The sequence below is a fragment of the Clinocottus analis genome, unplaced genomic scaffold (assembly GCF_023055335.1).
Source record: "Clinocottus analis isolate CAN_PGR_092001 unplaced genomic scaffold, fCliAna1.0.p SCAF_12, whole genome shotgun sequence".
NCBI lineage: Eukaryota > Metazoa > Chordata > Actinopteri > Perciformes > Cottidae > Clinocottus > Clinocottus analis.
In genome coordinates, this window is record NW_027175843.1 from 149,690 (window position 1) to 167,309 (window position 17,620).

The 17,620-nt window shown below is 41.8% G+C and overlaps 2 protein-coding genes and 1 long non-coding RNA gene across 3 annotated transcripts; 1 reads left to right on the forward strand and 2 right to left on the reverse strand.

Moving 5' to 3' along the window:
- Positions 1-954: 954 nt before the first annotated feature.
- Positions 955-2,247, reverse strand: LOC137782507 (uncharacterized). The gene is made up of 3 exons (XR_011077287.1): positions 2,132-2,247; positions 2,026-2,064; positions 955-1,392 (listed from the first exon to the last, which is right to left on the reverse strand). It is a non-coding gene; the product is annotated as an uncharacterized lncRNA (long non-coding RNA).
- A 6,429-nt stretch (positions 2,248-8,676) lies between these two features.
- lamp1b (lysosomal associated membrane protein 1b) lies at positions 8,677-13,489 on the forward strand. The gene is made up of 6 exons (XM_068573239.1): positions 8,677-9,037; positions 10,004-10,197; positions 10,306-10,434; positions 10,869-10,935; positions 11,533-11,700; positions 11,784-13,489. Exons 1-6 carry the CDS (start codon positions 8,977-8,979, stop codon positions 11,921-11,923), a joined length of 759 nt encoding a protein of 252 aa, XP_068429340.1. The 5' UTR covers positions 8,677-8,976; the 3' UTR covers positions 11,924-13,489.
- Positions 13,490-13,778: 289 nt separating this feature from the next.
- LOC137783177 (growth hormone-regulated TBC protein 1-A-like) lies at positions 13,779-16,870 on the reverse strand. Its single transcript, XM_068572974.1, has 8 exons — positions 16,762-16,870; positions 16,531-16,689; positions 16,303-16,427; positions 15,937-16,033; positions 15,109-15,281; positions 14,837-15,022; positions 14,231-14,371; positions 13,779-13,918 (listed from the first exon to the last, which is right to left on the reverse strand). Exons 1-7 carry the CDS (start codon positions 16,853-16,855, stop codon positions 14,270-14,272), a joined length of 936 nt encoding a protein of 311 aa, XP_068429075.1. The 5' UTR covers positions 16,856-16,870; the 3' UTR covers positions 13,779-13,918; positions 14,231-14,269.
- Positions 16,871-17,620: the final 750 nt, after the last annotated feature.

The following is a 17,620-nucleotide window of genomic DNA, read 5'->3' on the forward strand; positions in this document are numbered from 1 at the left end:
GGCTTCAGTGACACTTTGTTGATGCTTTACAGGCTGCAGGACCTCACGAGCGCTATCCCAAAGCAACGATCCAAATATTTAACTTTTGACAAATGCAGATACCAAAGATATCTCTCTGTCCTGTGTCTTTCTCTGTTTTCCTCCCTTCCGCCCTGCAGCATGTGTATTAAGAGACAAACCCAGCACTGGCTTTAGTCCTAGCCTCAGTAATTCCAAAGCTAGATGTATATTTTGATATATTTCCGAGAAAACCTTGCGTGGAAGCGTCTGTTTCTCGTCTGTTTGTTGTAATCTCTTTTTTCTGTCACAGCATGGAACTAATTGCAGAACTGTCTTACTCTTGGTAGGTTAAAGATATAGTATTTTTGTATGTTTTGGGATTTGTCATGTGTGTGTGTGTGTGTGTGTGTGTGTGTGTGTGTGTGTGTGATTATCAGTTCACAGCCTAAGTGACCATGGCTTTCAACAAGGAAAAATGAGAAAACAGAAAAAAAGGAAACGCCAACCATGTACATATTTCTGTTCCTCCAGAACTGCATTCTGTAAAACATTTACTACTCGTGTTAAAGCTCGGGCTCATCTAGAGGAATGTGTCGCCCATTTATTCCCCGTGTGGTGTTGGGTCAGGACTCTGAGCGCTGAGTTCTGGTTTCATGGCGCTCGTCTGACCACGAGGAAGAAACGTGAACGCAGAACGCGTGGCGGCGGCGAGGAGCTGAACGGTCGTGTAGGAGTTTTAAGTATGTGAATCAGGATACATCGTAGATTTTGATGCATTTGTCTGCTGTATTTTTGTTGGTTTTGTTTTTATACACATATAAAAATAATCTTTTACTGTAACTGTACAGTTCTCTTTTGTTGTAAACATCATTAAAACATTTTCCAAGTGTTTTGACACGTGCTTTGACTTTTATTGGCATTCAGTTACACAAGTGAAGCGACTGAGCTCCTCATTTTGATTTATTACACAAGTATAGCGACATTTATTAGTTTGTGCTGATCTTTGTGTTCAGCTCAAAGTAAATACTAACAAGCTCGTACGCAAAATATCACGCAGCACAATGCGCCCACTCCACGTCTGCATTGTTAGCATTAGCAAGCGCTAACAGTAGAGAGCAGTTTTTATATTTATAAAAGCAAATAAAAGGTCTGTTTTATCCAGTAAAGTTGAGTCTGTTCTCACAAGCAGAGAATCCAGACAGCGGCGTCATACATCATGAATAACTTTGTCGTCAGCATACTTTTCATATTTGGATCGTTTATTCAGCTAAATGAAGAGGAGGAGGAGCAGCGGCCATGTTGTTTCTGGATCCTTCAGTGTGCAGACGGAGGAGCAGGAACGCTGGGGATCAGGGACTCAAAGGGATCTAGATCCCTCTCTGCTGGACCCGACTGCTGAGGAGAGACTAAAGGGTTAACACCTGTACCTGTGAGGAGAGACTAAAGGGTTAACACCTGTACCTGTGAGGAGAGACTAAAGGGTTAACGCCTGTGAGGAGACTAAAGGGTTAACACCTGTGAGGAGAGACTAAAGGGTTAACGCCTGTGAGGAGAGACTAAAGGGTTAACACCTGTAGGAGAGACTAAAGGGTTAACACCTGTACCTGTGAGGAGAGACTAAAGGGTTAACACCTGTGAGGAGAGACTAAAGGGTTAATACCTGTACCTGTGAGGAGAGACTAAAGGGTTAACGCCTGTGAGGAGAGACTAAAGGGTTAACACCTGTGAGGAGAGACTAAAGGGTTAACACCTGTACCTGTGAGGAGAGACTACAGGGTTTACACCTGTGAGGAGAGACTAAAGGGTTAACACCTGTACCTGTGAGGAGAGACTAAAGGGTTAACACCTGTGAGGAGACTAAAGGGTTAACACCTGCAGCGCTACCTGCTGAGCTCAAGGGGAAAGCCCTTATTAGTAATGGTTTAAGGTTATTAGTAATGTTTTATGGAATAAGCAGCAGAGGAACGTTTCCTTTCATTTGGACATTTTATTCTTCTTCATGTTCAACTGAGGAAACAAACTCACCTCAGTTTTCACTCCAGTTTTCTTCTTCTTGGCTTTTTTCTGGAAGAGATGAAACAGGATGAAGGCTGAGACAGACGAGAGGTCAGGAGGTGAAAGTCTGACTTACTTTAGCTTTTGATGGTTGAATCACTTCATAAGTTTCAGCGTCCTGAAGCTGCTGAAGCCGCTGGAGAGACAACAGGACACGATGAGGAGCTGCAGGAAAGCTGCTCATCAGGAGGTGTGACGCTCTGCTTACCTGGTAAACACGCTCATCATCTTGCTGCTGACACACACACACACACACACACACACACACACACACACACACACACACACAGTGAAACACAGACACTTTGTATGAAACAGTTTGAATCAATAATCAGAGATGAAAACATACGTACAGATTCTCCAACAGCAGATTCAATGCGAGAAAACTGCAGAGAGGAAAGAAATGAAAGAAGTTTCATAAATTATTATGAGAACGAACAAGAACACAAAATGTTTTAATGTTTAAATCATGAATGAAACCGTTTCATCATTCGTGTCCAGATAGCTGTAACGCTGTCAACAACAACAACAACAACAACAACAACAACCGTGTGAAGGTGTTTCCCTGCTCAGACTCATTGATAAACACATAAACCAGAAGTTTGAATGTATTAAATTAATAAATTAGCAGTTATTAAAACATTAAATCAGTTAGCTGACCAAAGGGCTCAATGTTACAGTGACTTAGTGTGGTGACCTTGACCCTGCGTGGTGACCTTGACTCTGTGCGATGACTTTGACTCTGTGTGATGACTTTGACCCGGTGTGGTGACCTTGACCCCACGTGGTGACCTTGACCCTGTGTGGTGACCTTGACCCCATGTGGTGACCTTGGCTCTGTGTGGTGACCTTGAAGCCGGTACTTCCTGCTTCATCTCACCTTCTCTCTGAAGAACATGGCCGTGGCGGCGATGCAGTAAACCACCAGGACGGAGTCCAGGAAGTAGCAGACGACCGACTCGCTGAACCAGGACGCTGCAGGAGGAACGTGTTTATACTTTATTATTGTACTTTATTACATTTCTGAGATATTTCCTCCACTGAGAACGTCTTCTGTCTTTATTGTCAGATAAAAGACGTTATATTTGCTTTTGCTTCCAAATCCATGCTGAAGATAAAATAATTATTTATTTAGTGTAGTATTAGTTTAGTCTCGCGGTGGGATTACAACACAACAAGTTTATGTATTTTATAAATAAACAGTAAGAAGAAAATAATCCACATTAGTGATCTGATACACAGACGGAATAAAACAATATTTATTCTGTAAAGAAACAAGAAATGTGTTTAGTTTGCAGTATTTGTGTTTATTTGTGTTTAGTTTACAGTATTTGTGTTTATGTGTGTTTAGTTTATGAGTAACTCCACTAAAGAAGCCACTCAATGCATTTAGGCTTTAATATAAATATGATACTTTATACCTTCAGCCCACTCGACAATGTATGTTTATCTGTTAATTATTTAACAAAGAAATAAATAAATGCAAACCTTCTGATCTATAGTTGTTTATTTAAAAATATAAAGAGAAAAACTAACTGCATAATTTAAATACAACTAAAAGAAACAAGCAAAAAAATAATACATATATATATGTATATCTATATATATGTATATATATATGTATATATGTATATATATATATATATATATATATATATATATACATATATATATATATATATATATATATGTATATATGTCTAATAAATACATAAAGCTATGTAAATATGTAAAACAAGGATTCTTATATGATTAAAAATTAAAATGAATATTGCGATGCAATATAAGATGTAGATAAGTATAAGTATGAAGAACAAGTATTAATATAATAATATAAATATCTAACAGCTTAGACATAAATATCACTGATGTGTAACAAGCGTGTCCTGATATCAATGAACAAAGTGTGTGTGTGTGTGTGTGTGTGTGTGTGTGTGTGTGTGTGTGTGTGTGTGTGTGTGTGTGTGTGTGTGTGTGTGTGTGTGTGTGTGTGTCTAAACGGTAACATACAGGATATCATTGTGCATCATGGGATGGAAAGTAGCAGCGTGTTGCGCAACACCCTGAAACAGGAAGTCAGAGGTCTGGAGACGAGCACTTCCTGTCAGCTGGCTGGAGGCCGCTGAGCTTGTTACCACGGTGATTTACTCAAGACTAGACGTCAGATCTTCATCTGCTGAAGTTGCTTCAGGGTGAAGAATTTATTTTATTTTAACTTTCAAATGAAAATAACATGAAGGCTTCAGACGAGCGACTCACAGCCCAACGTCAGCGCTCACCCTGTTTTATACTTTATATGTTATATATTGTGAAGAGAAAACAATAATACTTTATCTTTTTATAAATCTCACTATATGGAATGTTTCAATGTTGTGTGACGTAAGATAACTGTTCATAAGAAAACTGTTCATAAGAAAACTGTTCATAAGAAAACTGTTCATAAGATAACTGTTCATAAGAAAACTGTTCATAAGAAAACTGTTCATAAGAAAACTGTTCATACTTCATACGACTCTCATGTGAAGCTGCAGACACGTCACTGCAGATAGAAATATACTTTATTACACTGCATGAAGACACTCTGTCTAAAGTAACACAACTCTGCAACACAACCTTAAATATACCATCCATATATATATATATATATATATGTATATATATATATATATATATATATATATATTATATATATATATATATATATATATATATATATATATATATATATATATATATATATATATATATATATATATACATATATATATATATATATAATGTGTACCTGTGTAGTATTTCTGCTCTTCATAACTTCATAATCAGCCGACAGAAAGACAAACAGTTGTTTGGAAGTTTAGGAAAAATTCACTTTAGAAATATGCTCACAGAGAGTTAGATAATAAGATTATTAGTAATATATTAGAATATTAGCAGATATTATTACCTCATGTTAAATATAAAGCACGCAGAACCTGAACCTCAAGACTTTAAAGCTTCATAATATACATTTATTTATACAAGTTTACCAAATATTTGCTTGATATTTTTAATAGTTTTTGAATGATATGCAGACAGAAAGCTAGAGGAACCGCTCATGTTGTGTATATATATATATATATATATATATATATATATATATATATATATATATATATATATATATATATATATATATTCTTCTTTTTTTTCAAATTAATTATCTGACTTAATTGATAATAATCATTTTGAATATGAGTATATAAGCATTTTTTGCTTTTACCTTGTCAGTCTTTCTGTTTTTGTTTATTATATAGAATAATATTGTATTGTAATAATTGACTCAATAAAACACACACACACACACACACACACACACCTTAAAGGAAGCAAAAGGAGTTGTGTGTAGATGGTTGAGGATGTTATTTATTGTAAATATGAGCTGTATTTAATCGCTTTAATTCTTCTTCATACTACATTTCATACTTCCGTTGGTCCTTTTTATGATGATGTATTGTTAATACATAATAAACATATTTATTTATTCCTCGACATCTGATCAGCGAGTCTCTGAGAGATGAAGCCGTGGTGTTAACGGCAGAGTATTTATTATTTATTAATGCTTTCTTTCATCCCGGTGACTCTGCTGAACCACATGACCAGACGTTAAAGAGTTTTGATCATTTTAAAAATGTTTTTTCTCAACGCTCTTTTACCATAAAAGTCTGGAAACATCAAACTTCTCCTCAGGAGAACTTTTCAAGTGAAGCGCAGAGGAAGTGAAGTACAAGTGTGAAGTACAAGTGTGTACTTTCTCTTGACGGCTGGATTACACACACATCTAGTCTTTAATGGTTTTATTGTGACTGCAGGACGCGCTTTATGGAGGCAAGCGTCAGGATAACACGATCCCTCAACATTCATCTCTAGGAGTGGATTTAAATGTTTGTATCATCCATAAAAAGTATTATTGTGTCATATTATTTAAATTCCAAGTGTTTCATTTACAGAAACTTTCCTCAAAACATGAAATGGAAACTGTGAATCGCTCATGTCTTAATTTCCTTGTAACGAAACCTCGAACGGCTTTTTCCATCAGATGAAGACGATCTCTGAACACACAGACATAGATGTGTTTACTGCTCACGATTCACATCATTTCTCCATAAAGTGAACATTGATATTATTCACAGGGTGGAGGTTCATTTAGTTTTTAATAATCCATCAGTCTCTTACGTCTTTTACAATCATCTCATGTTATATAGAAAAATATTATGTTGTATTATAATGATTGACTGAATAAAACACACAAACAAACAATATGGAAACATTTTGGCCCAAACTCACTTATAAAGTCCAGAAAGTCACTTACCTGCAGGGGAAGCTGCCATGACTCTCTCCATTCCTCTCTGTCTGTCTTCTTCCTCTCTCTCTCTCTCTCTCTCTCTCTCTCTCTCTGTCTCTCTCTCTCTCTCTCTCTCTCTCTCTCTCTCTCTCTCTCTCTCTCTCTCTCTCTGATCAGAGGAAGTGGCTGAACCGTTGATGGACTGAGTCTGAACATCCTCCATCACTTCACTCCCTCATGAAGTCAAAGTGACGGCGTCTTGTTCAACTTTCTCCTCCGAGGTGACAGAGTCGGTCCCTGCAGGCTCATCACTGATGATGAACTCCTCTGAATCTGATATTTATCTGTATTAGACAGACACACACAGCTGTTCCCTTGTTAAACATGCAGAATACATAAATTACTACATACTGTAATCTAATGTAAGTGTTTCATCATGAGTTATTTTCCATTTTTTAACATATATTATCTTTTCTGAGTTTCTTTTGTGTCTGTAGCGATTGCAAAACAAATGTACTAGCTAATAAATGTTGTATATTCTGTCCATTATGCAACATTACTGTGTGTTTTGCTTATCATCAAGCTTACTTTATGGCATCTGACAAAACCTAAAGTAAACATGTAATATCCATAAACATACAGATCTGCTCACAGCTGCATGATAGTGTTATACAAGTGTTTTAATATACTGCTTATTATACCTAAAGTAGGGGGTTAAAATAAAGTCTTATCACAATAGTTTGTATTACAGATTATGAAAATATGCATTCTAGAGTTTATATAACAGAGACGACAAAGTAATCTAATTTAAGTGTCATTGTGTTCCTTTATAACCTTTAGGAGGTGCATTGCGTCACTTTTACTTGCAGGGATGAACTTTAAGGCTGCAGCTCATGTCTCAGGTGTGTTGAAATGTTGCATGAAGTCTAAATTCCAGATTATCATCAGTAGTAATCTGACGTTTAGGTTGTGAAGGACAGAATGTGTCTGTTGGTGAAGAACTATAAAGAGTCTATCAGCAGAAAGATTGATTCCACGTTTGCAGCCGGTTCTCTGTGAGCGTTCAAAAGGTCAGAAGATAAGTCGACCCCTCTTAAGTGTGAGTGTGTGTCTGTGTACAGGAAGAGGTTACACAAACGAGACCTCTGCTCTTTCCATAGCGTTGTGTCGGCTCCAGTTGCATCATCACACTGATCCGTGACTCACAGCGACGAGGTGAGGGAGGTCAGGTGAAGCTCAGGGAGCAGACTGCATTCTGACATGTGTGAAACGTTCAGGAGCCCCTGACTGAGATCTGACCTCTGACCTCTGACCTCTGGGGCCTTCAGACGCATCAGGCTGCTGGACGCTGTCAGTGAATCACACAATTCAAGAGGTTTCATCGTCCTGTGAGGCACAACAAGGCAACAACACAACGTGAAACTAGCTAAACAAACAATAATGTCATATATTTATAATCTAAAATACCTTGGTGGAATGAACTTCTTCTTTAAATCTTACTTAAGGAGCAGTGTGTATCATTTAGGGATTTATTGACAGAAATGTAATATAAAATAATAAGTGTGTGTTTTTCTTTAGTGTATAATTGACTGAAAATCAAGTTTGTTGTGTTTTTGTTACTCTAGAAGTTCAGGGGCAGAGACCGCTTGAATGACACGTCAGACCTCCTGAAAACCTCAAAGTCAACATTTCAGGTGTCAAGAAGTTTCCATCAGTCTTAATTTAAACCTCACTGCTAAAAGCTGACAGGATGTGTGAGCAGTATTTTATTTCCTTACATATAAGGCAGCAGTTTGTCAGTTTTGTCCCAAGATGAATATGTTTCTGATTAATGGGTTTCAAAATAAATAAAAGCAAAGCTCTTTTGTGAAATAATTGTCGCCTTGTCCGAAAATCTAAATGAAACCGTGTGAGTGTTTACAGCGTTTGGCAGAACTGCCAACAAACATCTGAAACGTGACAGAGAGACCCAGCTGATTATTAATAGCAAGACAACACTTTTGGGGAGCCACTGATTACATATTTTAAACACTGTGTTTGTTAAATAGCTAATGTCTTTTTTATGAAACACCTTCATCTGAAAGGTAATTACTGACTAGTCTGGCGCGAAATAAAGTATGAAGTAGCATTAATACTCAAGTGATTTGCTTCGAAAAGCTTAACTTTAAACACGGGGATTTATTCTGTAACTCTTAAATCAACGTTGTATTAAGCAAGGCGCGCGCGGGCTTGTGTGCGCGCGTGACTCTGCTGCTCAGCACGTGACTTCCTGGGTGTTTCTTAAAGCCTGTCACGTGATCCCGATGTTGGTCTTCTTCGTGTATCGACGGTGGTAAAGTGTGAAGAGAGGAGCTGCGTTACCCTCACGGCTCGGACAGGACGCTATGACACGTTAGGACGTGTAGCCAGACGCTATTCACGGTACCGTGTGAGTTTGTAGAGCAGGTCTTCATCTTCTCAGAGAATCTCAGCGCCTGACTTGTTTCCCTCTCGCTGCTGCTGCCGTGACGGGGACGTTAGCATAACAGCTGCCGAGCTAACCGTAGCTAGCTAACGGTTGTTGTGTTGCTGTGAGTTGACCCGAGACGAACCGGAGAAACATGGCGCAGATCGGCGGTGTCCAGTCGTGGTGCCTGGGAGTGACGTTACAGCTGATTTTGGGTGAGTAACTACTGGTTTAGGACCAGAACTAAGCCGCTACTGGAGGTCACGAGCGACATGACGTCACGCCGTTGTTTGCGATTTACTGGTTTTTGAATGAGCTGGTTTATGTGCGCGTGCTTGAGGCGCATGTGTCGTTGGAGAGACACGCTAACTCTTGTGTGATGTTTAACTCGTGTGTGTATGTGACGTTTAACTCATGTGTGTATGTGACGTTTAACTCATGTGTGTATGTGATGTTTAACTCGTGTGTGTATGTGACGTTTAACTCGTGTGTGTATGTGACGTTTAACTCATGTGTGTATGTGACGTTTAACTCATGTGTGTAGGTAATGTTTCAAGAGACACATTAACAAGTTGTAACAATTCGTTATTTTTTTTACATTTTTAAGCTTCTTGACATTAAATATTTGCTGCTTTTCTAACCTTTTTAAAGATGGTTAATTAAATATATTTTAGTTTTTTGTTGGACAAAATGAGCAAATTAAAGGACTTGTGTTTCACTCTTTTCTGACATTTTATCAACTGAACGATTGAGCTTCAGTCCTTTCTGCCTCCACTACGTCTATCTTGCTAAATCAAGATTTAGTGTTTAGATTTCCCGGCAAGCCTCAAAGCTCTGGTGTCAGACGTAACACGCCAGAGTATTTGTACACTTGTGCTACTGAATACTTGTTTGACCTGATGACGATGGGCCCATTGTAATACAACCGGATCAAGAGTGAAGAATATCCATTTTTAGATGCAAATTAAATAAAAAATCTTGTGTTGAATTTAAATGTGAGTCTTCATCACTTCTGGAGTGAAAACCTTGTAATAAAAATTGAGCCGTCCAACAAATGAAAACCTGATGTGCTGCAATCATTTACTACTTTAACAATTTAGAAGTTTATTTTTGTTGGTTAAAATGGGTTATTGGGTATTTCATTAACATTCACTAGAGTCACAGCTGAATACTGTTTGCAGCTGCCGTCCTGCACCAGGGTTTAGCCACAGTGGCCCCGCCCACAACGGCCCAAACCACCGCTGCGCCGCACAAAGCGCCCGGCAGACCGGAGAAGGGAAACTACGTGATCACCAGGAGCAACGGCACCGCCTGTTTACTGGCCTCCATGGGTCTGCAGCTCAACGTCACCTTCAACTCCGTCTCCCAAAACAAGGTGCCTCAAAAGAAAGCCCCAACCAGACGTCTGAATTCAGTTGGAGCTAAACAACACAGACACATTAACACGTTTGAAATGCTAAACGTTAACTCTGTTGATTCACAGACCGTGCAGGATGTCGTGAACCTTCAGCCCAATCTGACGAAGGCCTCTGGGTCATGTGACGTGGACAGAGCCTCGCTGCTGCTCTCCATGGATGCAGAGAAGACCAACCTCACCTTCACCTTCACTCAGGTAACTTACTGTGGTTCTTTCTCATCGCTCCTCGAACCTCAAATAAACAATTCTGAAACTCAATCTCAGTCCTCCATCTTAAAGGTCATCTCAGTTCCTAAAATGCTCTCGAGGATCGAGAGAACTTGCCACAGGCGACATGAGCGATGTATAAGTTGTCACACACACAGTTATGCTCACCTGACAGATCATAACTCCAGTGATGGACAGCTGATGCAGCAGTGCCATGCCACATATTCATTTGATGATGCTTTATAACGTCGCCCGAGGCGAGACATGTTCATTTAACATTTGTTAAATTCCTCCGCTAGCGTCTCATCACGACCACAAAACTACTTGTACTTCATGGAGCCGCCACTAGATGGCAGCGGGAGCTTGAAGTAAACTCACTTCACTGCATCGTTTCTGACTTCTGGTCTTGTGTTTCCCTCCAGAACACCACAACCAACAAGTTCCACCTGAGTGAAGTGTCTCTGTTTGCAGACTGGCCAGACATGAGAGGTGAGTGCGTCTGACCTCCAGGTACTTTGGTGACGATCATATCTGATCCTGCGATGCATAACTGACAGTGATTTCATGTTAAACCATTTTAATGTAGACAGTGGCTCTTTTGACAATGTAGTTAGTAAACCTTTCACGTGCGCTCATGTTACACTTTGCTTTATTTGTTTTATAAAGAGGCCAAAATGAATCAGTTACACGTGCACGGCTTGAGTTGACACGTTATCATCCTTTTATAATTTATACAAGACGGGAACCAGACAATGTTCATACAGTAAACTAAATGAGAGAAGCAGCATTTGTGATGGTTGCAACCTTAACCATGAACAGTACTCTTTCTTTCAAATCCACTATTTATGCATATTAGCCGGGGTATTGTCTTGCTATGTTTTCAATTAGCTCGTTTGTAGTGATTATTCTGCTTTTTTAAATTACTGTTGAGATCATCAGCGGCCTTTATTCGACCCGGTCTGCTGTCTTCCTTCTCTGAAGTTGATCTTCATTCTTGCAGCTCTTCTCCTCGAGTGTCTGGTCTGCATTACTTTGTGTTGCTTGACTTCTCCTCCCCGGTAACGCTCGTTCTGTCCTCCGCCGTAGAGCCCGTATCAGCCAGTAACCGCAGTCTGGACTTCCTGCGCGGCACCTCTGGCTTCTCGTACATGTGCCACGAGGAGCAAACCCTGACTGTGGCCCAGGATTTGTCCATCAACACCTTCCAGCTGCAGGTGCAGCCGTTCAACGTCACCGGGGATCAGTTTGGAGCAGGTAAACTCTGCGTCTGGTAGAACTTGAACAGGAATCTGCTTTCTGGCTGTAACGTTGGTCCTCTGGTGTTCTCACTCCCTCAGCCGAGGAATGCCAGCTGGACGAGGACGACATGTTGATCCCCATCATAGTCGGAGCAGCGTTGGCCGGGCTCGTCCTCATCGTGCTCTTGGCCTACCTCATCGGCAGGAAGAGGAGCCACGCTGGCTACCAGACCATCTGAGCTCGTGTTCCCAGAGGCCAGTGCGATCCCACCCTTAAGATTAACCACTGCTTTATGAGACTTACCCCCACCCTGTGCCCTCGTAGCCCTTCTTCCTCCTGCATCTGTGTGTGTGCTGTTCGCCCTCATCAGTAACACGAGTCATTCTCACTTGGTGGAGGTCGATCTGCTCTTTCAAAGAAGGGGTTTTGTTTGGATATTGAAAAGAAACGACCGGTACGACGTGACGCGGGGGATGGATGTTGATCAGAGAGTCCATAAGTTCTCTCATTGCTTTGTACTATTTATGATTTCTGTGAAAGGAGTTTTGAGGGATCTTGTGGTTTGAGAGGAGCTGCAGCGTTCATCTGCTTCAGGAGGCGATTGTTCAGTCTCCTCTAAATGAGGTTTGTTATTATAAAGGGAATATTTTGGCTGTACCTTAATCCACTTCTGAAAGTGAAGATCCGATGTGTTTTAATTATTTTGATAACTCAACATTCATCCCAGAATTGATGCTAACATACTAAATCACAGTAACTTAATGTTAACCAGGACGTGTGAGGCGTCTAAGTATTGAAGATCATTCACTGGGATCAGTAGTATGTCCTGTTATTCAAGGTACTTAAGGAACTCATTGCAGCAGCTTCAACTCTGTGAATAAATGTCTTTTTGTTTTTTTCACTTAATTTAGAAAAAATAATTCAACATTTTGGGAAATGTGCACATTTGATTTCTTGCTGAAAGTTGGATGAGAAGGTCAAGACCACTCTATTTGATAAATGTAAAGTCAGCTGGCTTAGCACAAAGACACTAAAAGTCATGAATATTCATTTATATTTTGTTTGTAAAGGCCGAAGTGTAAAAACAAGTTCAACCACTTTGGCCTGTGTGTGTGTGTGTGTGCGAGCTTTAGAGTTGCTGGTGGGCATGTGAGTCATGCTAGCTTCCAGTCTTTATGCTAAGCTAACTGTCTGCATGTTCAGTACAGACCTTAGTGGCATTAATATTCTCTAATTCTCGGCGTAAATCTGGGTTTCCCAGCTTGTGGATGTATTTGGTGACGCCGGCCGCTCGGTGGAGTTTGTTACAGTCTGAGCACAAACAGTTTCAATATAAAACACGTTGGTTTAGTGGATGAAAACACTCAGGACGTCACGGTACGAGTGTAATAATCTGGACGGGTTATAATCCACCGGGTGGTTTCATTTGTTTTTCTTTCCCCCTGAATTTTGCCCACTTGGGCTTCTGTTGCTGAAGGGAGGAAGACGTTGCACTGAAGTTCTCTCAAACGTCCCCTGTAAGGTTTAAAGTGGCCATAATGACATGTCAGTGTTCATCAGTGCCTTCCCGCTGTAACACAGATTAAATAAGCCAATAGCTTAAAGGTACCGCTGCCATGCCTCACTCAGCCTTCACTGTTACTAGCAGACGCATCGTTTCATCTTGGAGGAGAACGTGCAGATGTTTTGTTTTAATGTTTTTATCCTCCTTGATCTAAATGTCCATGTAGTGATTTAATCATGTTTTATTTGATTTGTTAGAGCTGTTTTCTAAAGGAGAGGTCAATAAACATGAACGAACGCCTGTTTGACTGTTTGTTCTTCACTCAGCGATCAGCTGTTCAACCTGTTCCTGTTGGACTCATTGACGCAGAGCAACACTGTTAAATTACTTTCTGAAGACACAAAGTCATGTTGGACGCTTCATGCATCAAATACCTAATTACATTATTGTGTAAAGAATACATACTTTTATAAATAGTGGATCAACTTTTATTGTGACGGGTTTCTCGTCTTCGTCTTAAAACACTTTAATTCTCTTTAATTTGACTCAGAGCCAGCGGGACTGGACTGTGTGACTGGATCGTTTCTACGTCGCTCTCAGCTGTTTGGTCCACTTTGTTTGTCTCCATCGTCCTCAGACGCCTCAACGTGACGACACCTTTCACTTCTCTGTCTTTTGGCAGAAGCGGTTCAGAGGTAAAGGGAGAAGGTCAGACCAGTTATTATTCGTCTGTAAAGGACAAAGTGAAACACAAAGTTCTGTAAATTACTTCTGGTTTTACTTCAGAAAGATAAACGGAAGGTTTGAACGGTTTCACCAAAGAATTTTTACCCTAAAAATGCCGATAAAACAATTTAAAACAGTTTAATGTCGTGATGGCAGATTCAAATACATTTGACAAAGTCTCAGACTTTCTGCAGAGCCGTGAGCTCTTTGTGAGAAGTTAAGAAACCTTCTTTAAAGTTTAATATCTGAACCTGATGAGACTAAAGGTCTCTCTGCTCGTGGATTATTCCTGATGAACAGCTGCTGCTTTCTTACGCTGGATGAACCCGCCGGTCGACTGATGGATCCAGAACCTCATGGCCTTCCAGATTCCTCCTCCAGGATTCGTCGTCTACATTTCTCTCTGAGTTTATCGATCGTCGCCGTCGACAGACTCCCAGGCTCTGTAAAGATTTTCTGAAAAACAGCGTTTGAGAGAATGTCACTAAAATGAAGGATTAGGATTATCCCTCTTAAGACATTCACACAGCGACTCAACAAGCACACGGACAGAATGAGCTGTCATCTGCAAGAATCATTAAAATCTCATTATCCTTTCAAATCAATTGTCCTCTGACAAACTGTCAGGTTTCAGTGGAAAGATGCATCACTGAGCAGCATGTTCCACCACTATTTGATAACCTGTCAATGAGTTAATTGATTCAACCACTTTGATAACGATTAACTGATGAAGTCATGTTCATTGTGTTAGTTCCAGCCTGTCAGATGAGTCCTTGCTCTTTCTCTTGATGTGACTGTAACTGTGTGTATAATGTGGGTTTACATGTTGGAGTAGTCGCAGTACTTGAGGTGCTTAATGTTGGAGTACTCGTGGTCCTTCGGGTGCTTCATGCAGGTTGACTTCCTCCTGCTCCGTCCTACCTGCATGAAGGCGTGGCAGTCCAGGGCGAACGCTCCGCAGGTGATTTGTTTGAAGCACTCGCACACGTCGGTCAGGGAGCGAGCGCTCAGGATCTGCTGCTGGTGGTGCAGGATGAGCGTCAGCGCGGCGCGGAACAGAACCTTAGAGCCTTCGTAGAAAAGACAATCCCAAACCCGCAAGACCGTCTGCGAAGAAACAGAAGAACCAACACGTCTGTGTCCAACATCCCCATCATCTCCTCCTCCGGCCCTCCCAGTCGACTTGGCCGCACCTCGATGGGCAGGACGTCGATGAAGAGGCAGATGAACCAGCGGGACACCAGCAGGGTCCAGATGCCGGGGTACTGCGCCATGAGCTGGCCCACCGCCGGAGCTTTAGCCCTCACCAGCGCCGCCAGCACCTCCTGGTCCGCCTTCAGCCCCGTCATGGCCGGGCTGTAGAAGTCTGCGGGTGAGGAGCTCACTGTGTCTCTGAGGGATGAACTGCTTTGATATCAAGATCACATCTACATATTTCATATGGTCCTGAACCTTGTGCAAGATGTTCCATGTGGCGTCTTCAGTCTTTTATATTCATTTATTATATTATATAAGCTCATCATGAGCAACTCTTTATCGTCATTATTACACATATTTTAGCTGCTGTAACTACCTTAATATCTATTTATAACATCAGTGACCAAACCCGGCCCAGGTGGACAATAATAACATAAAGTTATGAAGAAACAAGAGGAGCAGACAGCAGATGGAGGTCAGAGATCTTCTTCCTCTTGTAAACAGGAACGTTTGAAGCTTTTGTTAAAGTTCTGCTCGCGTTTGGATCAAAACAAAACATCTCATCATCATCGTGATGCCAAATTATGACGTCTGTTTGTTTTTTGATCGCTTTATTTCCCTTGTTTGTAGTTTTGGTTTAATGCTGTTTTCACTGTCGGACTCTATCAAGACTTTGATGGACGTCTCCCTCCATTTTATTAGTGTGTGTGTGTGTGTGTGTGTGTGTGTGTGTGTGTGTGTGTGTGTGTGTGTGTGTGTGTGTGTGTGTGTGTGTGTGTGTGTGTGTGTGTGTGTGTGTGCATTAAAAACTGAATACAACCTACCTGGCAGCATTCTGCCCAACAATGCATCCATGAGCCAAAAAGAAGTCTCTTCATCTTTGGTGATGATGATGAGGTAGCCGGCAATGAAGTTCATGCCCTGAGGGAGGGGGGGGGGGGGGGGGGAGATCTGACTGATTTACTGACACAACATCATGACATCATCAACATATTTCTGAAGCTGTGATTTTGTTTTGCAACATGTTGACATCCAGCGTTTCTGTAACTCATTTTCACAAAACCCCGTCGAGCTCTTCTGGCTTCATCTGGTTGCAAACACATGACTCTGGATGTAAATGATGCTGTCCGGGAGTCTAACAGGGAAACTGCAGATAACTCGTGTGCAGCGTGGGGAGAGGTTGTGTTCACCTGGCAGTAGCCCACGTGTGCGTTGTGCTGCCCGTAGGCCAGCAGCACGTTGTACAGGCTGCTCTGCAGGCTCGGCTCTGCTTTGCTCTGGAAGAGGACGTTGTCAGGAAAGGTCCTGTGCATGTCTGCAGGAGACGACAAGACCAGACGCTGACTGCTCTGATGAAGAGGAGGCAGCAGGACGCTGAAGCAGCAGCTCGTCTTCAGTGTCAGAGGGCTTTGCTGCACCTGTGTGAATGCTCTCCTTCAGCCCGCCGTCGGGCTCCATGGCCAGCAGAGACTGGTAGTAGCCCCGGTTGCCCTCCAGCCGCTCCTGGGCACCGCTGGCTGCCATCCAGATCCTGGCCCGGAGCTGGTTGGGCACGCCCTTCCGTACATACCTTTTCACTTCCAAAACAGATTTCATAGTCATCGTCACAGACCCGGAGAGCCCCACAAAGGTGTGTGTGTTGCTGCTACCTGTCAAGCTCCTCTGGAGGTGTGGCTTCTCCTGCAGGAGCTTGGTCCACCTCATGGACCTCCGGTCCAGCACGGACACGTACGCCTTCATCATCTCCTCGTGGGATTCAACACCCTGACGCCTCTCAAAGCCATAGGGGTCGATCCTGTTGAGGCAAACGCACACAGCACCACGGACACACAATGACTGTGATGCACAGAGCTCAGTGAAGGAGCAGCTGACCCCCCCCCCCCTCCTCTTATTCCAGATGACGGACACTACACCAGCTCTCAGGGTTGGGTTTCTCCACTGAGGAGATCAGATGCCCCAGCTGATGAATACTCAGGTTTCTATTACTTTCAGGTGCGCTCAGTACGAGGAGGAACATTCAAGATGAAAACAACAACCTCAGAAAAGATATTTTCCACGAGACAATAACTCTTAGCGCTGATATTATTCAGCTTTGAATGACAGACTCACAGGTTTCAGTAACACAACAAGAGCAAACAAAGAGTTGAGGAGGATCATGATGTAAAGCACTGAGTCATGACGTGTGACAGACACAAGTGAAGACAGTCAGAACCAACAGGAAGCTCACCGCTCTCCTCCAGAAGCCTCTCCTCTTCTTTCCATTGTGCAGCAGGAAGTCCAGCACCAGCAGCTTATGTCATCGCTTTTCCTTGGAAGAGACCTGACTGCTGTGAAGGTAAATAACAGAGCGGTCTGAGTTTCAAGTGACTCACCTGCAGGCTCCTGGAGGGGAGGGGCTAGTGAGAGCAACACCTGTACTCTCTCAGGTGTGAGCTGAACAATGACAGGAAGAGGAACAGGAACGTTTGACATGAGAGCGAAGACGTTACCGTCCATCATTCATCAAAA

Bases quoted from the DNA above. Each gene is read 5' to 3' on its own strand.
- lamp1b (XM_068573239.1), top strand. From the start codon at position 8,977: ATGGCGCAGATCGGCGGTGTCCAGTCGTGGTGCCTGGGAGTGACGTTA. The intron at 10,435-10,868 runs GTAACTTACTGT...GTTTCCCTCCAG, and splicing joins TCACCTTCACCTTCACTCAG to AACACCACAACCAACAAGTT. The intron at 11,701-11,783 runs GTAAACTCTGCG...TCACTCCCTCAG, and splicing joins CGGGGATCAGTTTGGAGCAG to CCGAGGAATGCCAGCTGGAC.
- LOC137783177 (XM_068572974.1), bottom strand. From the start codon at position 16,855: ATGATGAAGGCGTACGTGTCCGTGCTGGACCGGAGGTCCATGAGGTGG. The intron at 16,690-16,761 runs GTAGCAGCAACA...CTGTTTTGGAAG, and splicing joins CCTCCAGAGGAGCTTGACAG to TGAAAAGGTATGTACGGAAG. The intron at 14,372-14,836 runs GTAGGACGGAGC...GCTGTTTTTCAG, and splicing joins ACTGCCACGCCTTCATGCAG to AAAATCTTTACAGAGCCTGG.